This window comes from Elaeis guineensis, chromosome 8 (genome assembly GCF_000442705.2).
Source record: "Elaeis guineensis isolate ETL-2024a chromosome 8, EG11, whole genome shotgun sequence".
NCBI classification, from domain to species: domain Eukaryota; kingdom Viridiplantae; phylum Streptophyta; class Magnoliopsida; order Arecales; family Arecaceae; genus Elaeis; species Elaeis guineensis.
In genome coordinates this window covers 6,434,401-6,444,624 of record NC_026000.2, presented here as the reverse complement: position 1 = coordinate 6,444,624, position 10,224 = coordinate 6,434,401, and the positions used below count along the sequence as shown (strand labels likewise).

The 10,224-nt window shown below is 39.5% G+C and overlaps 1 protein-coding gene across 6 annotated transcripts; it reads left to right on the top strand.

Annotated features, from left to right (window-relative positions):
• The first annotated feature begins 703 nt into the window (after positions 1 to 703).
• Positions 704 to 8,506, top strand: LOC105050538 (uncharacterized). Of its 6 annotated transcripts, none has more exons than XM_019852563.3 (4): positions 704 to 793; positions 2,167 to 2,546; positions 3,376 to 4,597; positions 5,401 to 8,506. In XM_019852563.3, exons 2-4 carry the CDS (start codon positions 2,392 to 2,394, stop codon positions 8,146 to 8,148), a joined length of 4,125 nt encoding a protein of 1,374 aa, XP_019708122.1. In that variant the 5' UTR covers positions 704 to 793; positions 2,167 to 2,391; the 3' UTR covers positions 8,149 to 8,506. The 6 variants fall into 6 exon arrangements, with proteins under 6 accessions (XP_019708122.1, XP_010928902.1, XP_019708121.1 ...); XM_010930600.4 differs by having other exon boundaries at positions 765 to 922; XM_019852562.3 differs by having other exon boundaries at positions 790 to 926.
• The last annotated feature ends 1,718 nt before the right edge of the window (positions 8,507 to 10,224 follow it).

The following is a 10,224-nucleotide window of genomic DNA, read 5'->3' as shown; positions in this document are numbered from 1 at the left end:
CAATTAAAATTAAAATTTTTATTTCTTTCGTATTTCTTTCTCTTTTTTTCTTTCTCTATGATATTTTTAATTTTTTAATTCTTTTAAATTTTTTGAGACATTTTAAAAAAAATTAATTCAAAAAAAATCATCTAAAATTATTTTTTTATTTGAATTACAAATTCAAATTTTTATATTTTAAATTTTAATCAAAATTAAAATTTTAATTTATTTATTAGTTTAAAATTTTAAAAATTATTTTTTTTCCATTCTTTTTCGATTTTTTTTTTGTGGAAAAATAGAAAACGCCATTCAAAATGGCGTTTTTAAAAAACGCCATTCAAAATGGTATTTTTAAAAATACTATTTTAAATGATATATATATATTTATATATTTTTCAGACGATGCCATCGTGGAAAAAAAGGGGTGACGTGGAAGGGAAAAACGCCATTCAAAATGGAGTTTTTTCCTTTTTGCATTACTTTGATAAAAAAAAGTTAGATTTTAAATTATTTTTATAAATATTTTTTTTTTATATTATTTAGGAAAAGAGCTCGTATTATATCAGGGGTATTTTGGCCAAGGAAGATTTTTTTGTTTTTCTAGTGCTCTGGCCGCTTAAGTTTCAAAGTGATCAGGGAATGGAAGGGTATGATCATAGTTTAACTGAAAGGTAGGGCTAAAGCCTAAAAGCACCCTCCTAAAACAACGAAGGACACCAAAGAAAATAAAGCTGGGCACAAAAAGAGGATGGAGTGGAAGAGCAAAGGCAGGAGGGATGCAAAAAAGAAAAAAAAAACACTAATAGAGTAGGTATGGGATAGGACAGCTCCTGAAACCCCCTTCATCTCCCCACCCAGCTTTCCTCTCCCCTCTCTTTATTGTGGTTACTGTTTAATGTACCATATCCCGCTTTTGGTGGAGAACCTGATGCTTCGATGTGTGAGTGAGTGGGTGGTGTTTTCTTTTCCCCAGTTTTTGCTCTCTCTCTCTCCTTTCATCTGTCAAACTCCATCTCCCTCCTCTATTCTTCTTTCGCCGCCTGAAGAGACAATATGATCTCATCTTCCTGAGTGTCTGTTCTCTTTTTCAATCCAGTTGTAGTTCGTGACGGGGTAAGGATTAGAAGCAGGAGGTTTCTAGAGGTTGATTATGTGGTTATTTTTTTTTGGTCCTTTTTTCCCCTTCGTTTCTTCCTCTTTGTTTTTTTTTTTCTTTTTTTTTTTTTTAAGATAAAAAAGCTGTAAATCTTTTAGATCTGTCTTGCAGAACATAGACATGGGGATTCTTCTGTGTTTCTGTATCCAGTCCAGCAAATATCAGTAACCATGTCCGAGTGGACTCTCTCTTTCTTTGGCTTCTCTCTCCCCCTTCTTTCTTATGCTCTATCTTTCGTTTGGATCCAGGAGTTATATAGGGTCCTTAGTATCTTCTAAGAGGGAATCTAGGATCGGTCTCTTAGATTTCCTTAAGATTATGTCTATGTGCAGCTTATATGGTTCGAGTATCATCTGAATATACTCCATTTTCAGTATACCCGCTCTTCTTCTGCCCATGTACTGGTAAGAAGCCATCAAAATGAAGTCGAAATCTAAATCTTTTGTTATTCCATTGACTCTTCTTCCCCTCCTTAATTATTCTCTCTGTTCTCTCTGTACTCCTTTGTGCAGCCTATAAGCATTTTAGCCTTGTTCCTAACGACACTGGTCGGTGAGTTTGCCTTAAGTTTATGGGTCTCTTTTTTCCCCTTTCCCCCTGTCTCTTGTTCACTCTCCTTCATTCGGTTCTGTATATTTTTCTGTCACATAAGCTGATATTTCATGTGATGGCATTTATGTGGCTGGATATTTTTTTCTTTTTCTCTCTCTGATTTCTGCTCCTGATCTTTTGTATTACCTATTTTAGTTTTCTGATCAGATGGATCCCAAGTTGTATTTGCTCTCATGGATTCCTTTGCATTTTTGGCCACATAAAATAACACTCCTTTGCTTTCATGGCTTTCAACCTCCGAGGGAGTCTGATCCAACTCCATTGGTTTCCAAGTCCTCAAATCTCTCCAAGTCTTCCGGCAACATAAAATGATGTTCTCCATCTTGGTTTTCTGGCTTCCTATTCTTCTTCCCCCTAGAAAATATCTGTTTTCTTGGTGTGCATGGTCTAATTTCTATTCGATTTATCTTTTGCAGGCATCAAATCAGGTGAGGGGAGGAAAGGAAAGGTGGTCTGGTTCGCTGTGGGGTTTGGTTCTCTCATAGCTGGTTTTATTGAGGGGCTGTTGTTTGGAGCTGAAGCCCTTGGATGGTTATGCTGGAGGCTAAGCATAAGAGCAGGCCCAGTTGCAGTAAAGCTCTTGGGGCTAATAGCACTGTAGTAATTTTGAGTACCAGGAAAAAGGAGGAGGCCTTCCTCAGATGTTATCCATTGAAAACCTTTCAGACCCCTCGGTTCCCTGCAAGGCTTCAGCACTGAAAAGTGATGAGAGGGCTTCTGGTACGCTTGCCTTCCAAGAGGCAGCAGATCCTATAGGCCTTGCTGATGAGACCCAGCACCCTCATTTTTCCATAAGGTAACAGTTTCTTCTCTTACCACATAAAAAGCCTTGTCATGTTATGGACTCTTCCTTCCTTACGAGAATCTTATAGTAGGATCAATCAGATCAGAGGCTGAGTTGGTGTCCTTCCACCAGACTTAAATTGCCTTTGTTTCCTGGTATCTTGGTTCATCTCTTGCAAAGGGGCTAAATTTTATATGGGTTTGTGCGCGCTTTCAGGGTTTTTATCTTCATTTGTTCATGGGTTCAGAGAAATCCTTGCTCAGAACCTTTTTCATGAGTCCCATCAGAAGCAGCTTATCGTGGCTCCTGTTTTCCAAAAAAAAGGGAAAAATGTTTGTTTTGAGCGTTCCATATTTTTTGCTCCCAATTCACGAATCCATCGAAGTCGAATTGTTGATTTCTATTGTGATTTCATGTCTTCTCCTTTGAGATTGGGTTGGCCAGAAAACATGAATCCTTTGCTTCTCCTCTTGTTGCGTCTATCCTTTGCTTATGGTTCTGATTCTCCATTCATGTCTATTAAATATTAGTCTTGAAAAGTATGCTCCTCCTTTCTTAATGGTGCACCAATTTGGTGGGCCTACCGATCGTGTGATCCATGTTCGGTTCCGTGGTTTATTTGGTTTCTGCAATAGTAGAAGTTTACATGTGATAAGGTTTTAGATAATTCATAGTAAAAGTTTGCTTCAAATTTCTGAAAAGAAAAAAAAAAAAAAAAGATGAATATATTTTTTGGATTTTTGTGTAAATCTTTCTCCGACGACGGGGTTTAAATTTCAGCCATTAATTTTATAAACGAAGCTATAAGATTGATACAGAAGTTTTGTGGGTTATGTTGCAGAGATTATGTTTCCAATTCGCGGAGCAAAGATGTCACGAAGAATTGGCCTTTTCCTCTCAAACTTTTGCAGCTTTGCTTAGAGTATGGTGTTAGTGATGTATTGCCACCTTTTGAACCGCCTGATTTGGTGAGAGGCCAGTGCTGCAGAAGAGTAGAATTCGAGCATCAGATCGCATGTTCGTATAGTGAACAAAACTCAACAGAGGTCAAATCACTTGAAACTAAAGATATTGGTCCAATTCTCGATAGCATTGAGCATGAATTCTGTTTGCCACCAGATCAATTGGTTGTAGAGTGTTCAGATCAAGCTCAACACTTATTATCATTGTCTAGAAAATCTAAGGTCGATCGCAGAATCCATTCAGGTGATGAACTGATCAGTGTTGAACCTGAACCGGTCTCCACCATTACGAATCACGGTCGGATCAAGAGAATATCGGGCCAGACCAGTGAACGACCTTGCACAGTAAATGTAAATAAAAGTGCTTCGGAAGCATCATCAGAATTAGAGGTTGAGGAACCTCCTTTGCTGCCGGAAAAGCTTGAAGTCAGATGTGAACCATCGGAGAAGAAGTGCAGGTCAGTTGTAAAGTTGAGCAGCACATCCGAGACCATCAGGGAGGAAGATATAGTATCCAGTTCCAGCACTGTTTCAGATCCCATGGCTTCAAAGGTTTGCCCTGTTTGTAAGACATTCACATCCACATCAAACACCACTTTGAACGCTCACATTGATCAGTGCCTCTCTGAGGAGTCTGATACCAAGCGGGGCGTGCCCAAGCTTTCAAAAGTGAAACCAAGGAAGAAAAGGCTGATGGTGGATATCTATACAACTGCACCCCGCTGCACGATCGAAGACCTTGATAGAAGGAACGGCACGAACTGGGCTGTAGACTTAGCTTTGGTGGCAGCGGCTGGTGAGGTTAGCTGTGAAAGCAAAAGACCAAAGTTGTCAATATCTGGTGCCTCGAATGATGGAAATGATGGGGCGGTTTATGTTGATTCAAATGGGACGAAGCTTCGAATTATATCTAAGTTCACTGATGTACCACCAGTGAATTCAAAGGAGAATCGTAAGTTGAGGAAGCATGTGAAAGGCATTACAGCAGGCAAGAGTTCTTTGATCAGCAAGAAGAAGTGTTTCAAATCCAAGTACTCAAAGTATATGAAAACTAATCAACATAAAAAAAGATTGTGCTCATTCAAGCTGTTTAGAGGCAAGGTATGGTACATTAGTTTTTCCTTTTTTTTTAAGTACATATATAGTACATGTTGCTAAATATGAGCAAACCTGGATCTATGCAAGCGTCATCCTTTTGTGAACTCATGATGAAGCAACATAGTGCAGCTGTTTGATCTCCCAAACTGTTTGATCTTCCAAAATCAGTAGAATGTGGTTGATAGGAAAACTTTGATTTAAAATATGTCATCCGGAACATGACAAACCAATCCTTCAACGTGTGTTTGTCTTTCTTTCTTTTTTGGGGTGTTACAATATTTCTGTCAATTTTTCAAAATCTGGAATCGAACTTGCAAAGGACACTGATTCTGAATCATGAAATGACCATGATCTTTTTTTTTTTTTTACAAAAAAAAAAAAAATTGTTGGCTGATATTTGATCTGACAATTAGCTGATAAGCCATGAATATGACCGCTTGACCCTGCATTGCAGTCTCAATATAATTACAATATTTTCATGTCCATGATATGATGCACCTTGCTTATGCTTGCTATTCAACTTTTTCTCATAATTTTCCTTGCAACTCTGCTAGCATTTTGAGCTCATAATTTTCCTTTTTATACGAATACTTATTATGAAGTTAAATAGTAAACAACCAGTTCTCATTTGTGCACCAAGCTACATTTATTTTATTTTTACCTTTCTCTTTTTTTTTTTTTTTTTTTTTTTTACCTTTGTGTAGTTTTGCTTATTTGTCTGAGTTGTTTTGGTCTTTCATTTTTGTAGCATGACATCAGATGTGATAACATGAGTATCTTATCTCTTTTTACTTTTTCCTTACCAGACTCTAGTGACACAAATTGGAGATTGCCATTCAAATACTTATGACAAGAAGGAAGAATCCCTATCGTGCATATTGAATGCTGAAGACCAAGCCAAGAGTCATGGTCCTGGAACATTAAGACAGTGGGTATGCTCTAAACGATCGGGTCCCTCAAGAAAATTCAACAAAAAAGGCACCCACAGAAGTATGGAAAGCACAGTGCCTAGCACTTTGGACACTTCTGTGGAAGGTAATCAGCCAGATCCAGGTAATTCTTCTGTTGTTAAAAGCCATATTCTGAAACTTTCGAGGTCAGCTGAGGTCTTGGCCTCTTCTCCAAAAACCAAAAGAGTGGACATTCTATCTAATTCTGTCCATGCTACTCATAATTCGAATACAAGGCCTCCAAAACCACCTAAATTGAATTCTAGGTTATCTCCTGAAAACACTTCTTTAGCTAGCGGTCTCATGCTGAAACCATCAAGATCATCCGGGAATTTTGTTTCTTCGCCAAGAAACAAAAGAGAAGAGATACAGTTGAGTACCTTACAGAAGTCTGATAATTCTTCTGACATTAATACAATACCTTCCGAGTGTTGTCATCCCTCACCTCAAACCAGAAAAAGGTCAATGTCAAAGAAGAATGTTTTGCTAGGAAAGTCATTCTCTTTCGAAGAGAGCAAAGGTGATGAGGGTGAGAAAAGATTGACCGTTAAGAAGTTCCGGAAGCATAGATCCATATCAGTCTCTGGTAAACGGAGAGGAAAGTTACCATCTGACATCAACAAAGGACTGCATGGTTCTACTGAAGATTTTGGCTTTGATCATTCTCCAAGAGCTAATGAGACGAGCAATGCCAACCAGCCCAGTTTATCTGAGAACCTAACAATCTCCAGAGTTCGAGAATCTGAACAAGAAAGAGAAGGCTTCTCTACAATGGTTAAGCAGCAGGATGCTAAAAAGAGACTGCATTTGGGAGCTAGAGCTGACTGCTATGCTTCTGACATTGAAGCTTCAGATATGCAGTGTGAGCCCTTTGGCTGTGATGATGTTGCAAATCAACCTTCCATGGATAAAGCTGTTAATGAACATGGCGGCGGCGAAAATCTAATTATTCAACATTTGGCACCAGCTTTCAGTCCCAGGTTGACCCCACGGCCATCTGAGCTAGAACATGGAGAATCTTTCTGTGGATCTGAAGCACCATTGGAAGGTAGACTGAATGATGAGCAAGTTTTGCAATGTGATGTTACCCGTAACAAAATAATCAACAAGCACATTGAACAGGTGGGCGAGGAGGGGAACTTATGCATACTTAAGCAATCAGAAGACCAAAGAAGTACTTCCATCAAAGTGTCTTCTACTTCTCTGATTGTCCCTGTGGACATGGTTCTTGGGTTTCCTCAAGAGAATTCATCAATAACCACATTAAGGATGACGTCAAGTCAAGATCGTAATTTGGCTGGTGGTATAGAAGCATCTGGTTCTCTCGCTTCAACTTCCTCAAACATCTGTCCTTGTTCTCCAGAACTTTCCCAATCAAAAGATTCTGATGCAAAACAATGTGTGAAAGATGCTGCTGACCAAGATAAGTTGAGCTCGAGCTTGTTAAATAACTCAGTATTGCCATGTGTTGCAAGCACCAGAGGAACTGAAGGAATGAAGTTAATAAGAAATCAAGTTAAGGCAATTGCAGCAGTGACGGAACCTGAAAAGTTGTCACATGATCAACCTTGCTACTGCTTTTGCAGGGAAAGCCTTTCACAAGAATCTCCTCAGCCCTTGAGACAAAGTACTGTGACTAAGTCCATATTTTCTTCAAAGGGAAAGCAGATTGTATCCAACTTGTGCATTAGGCCAACCATCTCCTCGTCTTCTAGTGCTTTCCACTGTTTGAAAACTGGTGAAATATCTGCCCCCATCCTGGAGTCACCTACGGAATCCATTTTAGCAGAAGTTTCTTCAGATTTTGCTTCTAAAATCCCACCAGGGAGCGATTTTGGGCCACCAAGCCCATATTCTCACGCTCAGGGTCAGGCCACTTCCAATCCAATATTCAGGCTGATGGGTAAGGATCTATTTTTGAAAAATGAAGAGTTGGCACAACTTCCTAAAGTTCTTCCTTCTGATTCAGACTATGCCTCAACAATGAAATGTCTACCTCTGGGACTTACTTCCATGAACAATGGCTTGAGTAAGATTAGCTTCTCATACCAACAACATCAAATTCCAATTGGCTGTGCGGTCCTCAGCCAGGATTCACCAAAAGCTAAGCAGCAGGTAAGTGGCTTTGTGGGGGTTCCTTCGATAAAGTCTCAGCAGAAGAGAGGAAAGAAACTCCGTTCTCCTCTGCCATCTAGCATAGGGACAACTACCGCATCTCAACATCACCAAAATCCTCTTTCTTCTGTTCATCCTCCCTACAGAGATGTAATTGTAATTGATGATTCTTCTGAAGTTGAGGCTGAACTGAGCAGAAGTGTACCTAGTCCAGCAGTAGCTTTGCCACCAGCTTTTCAAGCTTCCAGTACTCTTATTCCTCCAAGGCCTTTCTCCTGCTTCCCACCAAAGAGCCCATATGTGTCAAGAGAAGTCCGAGGAATTGTCAGGCCTTCCTACTCTCTGTCACACCCAATGGCCAATGCTTATATCCCTGTGAAGCATGATAACACTTCAGAAGGCTCAGTCCCGCTCAGCTCTTATATGTTCCAATCACCTTCAACAGCCCATCTGACACCATCATTGTGCTATAGTCGGACCTTCCAATGAAACTATCTGATAATGGTTGAAAATTATCTGGGCCTCAAAATCTTCCATTTTGCTTAAAAAAGTTGGCAATGAAGCCAGGATCTCCTCTTTTGTATACAGACTGACTGGTCATTGAGATGCATCATACTTGACCAGTGCTGAAAGAATGAAGGCTTAAACCCTGAATTTTTGAGTTTTATAATTGTTTGAAGTTCTAATGGGACTATCTTCTCAAAAGCATGAAAAATGATGTCAATGTTGTCGTTGCCTTTCTGGAATGCTGGTCTTCATCTTGTTTGGAGTATGTTTTATGTGTAAGCTCAGTTGTATTAGTACTGAATGAAAAAAGAGAGTCTTCCATATGGCTTTTTTAAGGAAATCCATGACTTCTTACTAGGAAATCGATATAGAATGTTCCTTTTGGTCCTGGAGGCATTTTCATACTGCTTAATTGAGGACTATGCCAGTCTCTCTCTCTCTCTCTCTCTCAAAATTTACAGCGCATGAAGTAATAAATAATGGCTTGTGGTAGTACCTGTGTACAAATAGGAGGTTATCAGAGCATGATTGAAGGAGCCTGAAAGGTAGCTTCTTTCTTTAGAGAGCGAGAGATGTAGGAAAATGGTCTTGTGAAAAGAATTTTAGTTGTAATCATGGCGGATGAATTTCATTTTGGCTATTTCATTTAGTCCTTGAATCCTTCCTTGAGAATTCTTTTCTTTTTGAGTTCTCGGCTATTTTAACTACCATCTTTTTCAAATGAGTTGTAGCATTTGAAAAAAAAAAAAAAAAGGGCTAAAGTTGCTCTCCCTGGTAAAGGTTCATGTAATCCTGTTCCGTATGCCTAAGCTAAATAGCTTTGGATGCATGCAGGTTGACGGGATACCTGATTTTATATAAGCATAATTTAGAAATTAAATTATATCCATGAATATTGTGAACTGTCTCACATTTATTAGCAAAATAAGATTTAGCGATACAATAGTTTATTGCATAGAAAACAAAAGCCTACAATTTTTTGTAAAATGAAAGTGAAATTATCAAGGCGGAAGATGTTTAAAGGTAATTTCGGCAAACTCTTCATTAAGTAGTAGTATAGCTATTAGTCGGCTTCCTCCCATTCTCACTCGGTGCAATTCTGAAAATATAGTGTGTGTGTGTGACTTCATCGACTCAACCAGTTGGTATTGTTATCAAAGCCTTCTATTTAAAAGATTCATTTTATGCTCTATCTTGATACCTATCCTTTGTTTTCACTAAATGATACCCTAGAAACTAGCTGGCCTCCTCACCAAAAGCAGGTTCAGCGTGACATTTGATGTGCTTGCGTTAAATCATATCATTCTCCATAGCTTTTTTGCATGTTACAACTAAATAACATGAGCCGTTTGGCATCTCTTTTCTCAACGCTTTTGCTAAAGAGAAGTTTCTAAATGGAACACTCAATCCTTCTTTTTTTTTTCCTTGTTGAATGAAAGAAGTGGAACTCTCGATCAAACTTGGAAGGTGGCATTCATTTTGTTATCCTTGGAAATCAAGCCGGTGAAACTGTTTTATACCAGCAGTTATCAAGCAAAGTAGCACCACATGTCACTGTTAATAATGGCAACAGAACACAAGGATACCCCGTGGACAAGCCGCAAACGAACGAAACCGCCCTTACCGGGTAATTCTCATTCCCTTACATCGCCGTTTTCACTTCCCCGTCCCTGTGCTAGCTTTTATGAGTGCACCATGGTAAATGGTAACTTTAGGAGTGCATGATGTCAGCGAGAGAGAGAGAGAGAGAGAGAGAGAGAGAGAGAGAGAGTTTATGGGAATATGCCAACTTTGACTTAGAGTAGTGTTAACCAACGACAGGGCTGCCTTTGCGTTCGGATCCCTCGCCGTACATCGTGGGTAGCAGTGGGTTTATTTTTGGGTCCCCGGTTTTCGGGTGCTGTTGCAGAGTCTTTGCAAGTCGTGCGCAGCTTGGAGCGAGCACAGCAAGCCCCAATAAATCCAAGGGAAGTGGGGTCGGTGTACAAGGTCCAATCGTCGTCCGCTACGTAGGCGCATGCCGAATCCGTACGGGAGCATGTCCCAATGTTCGCGCTT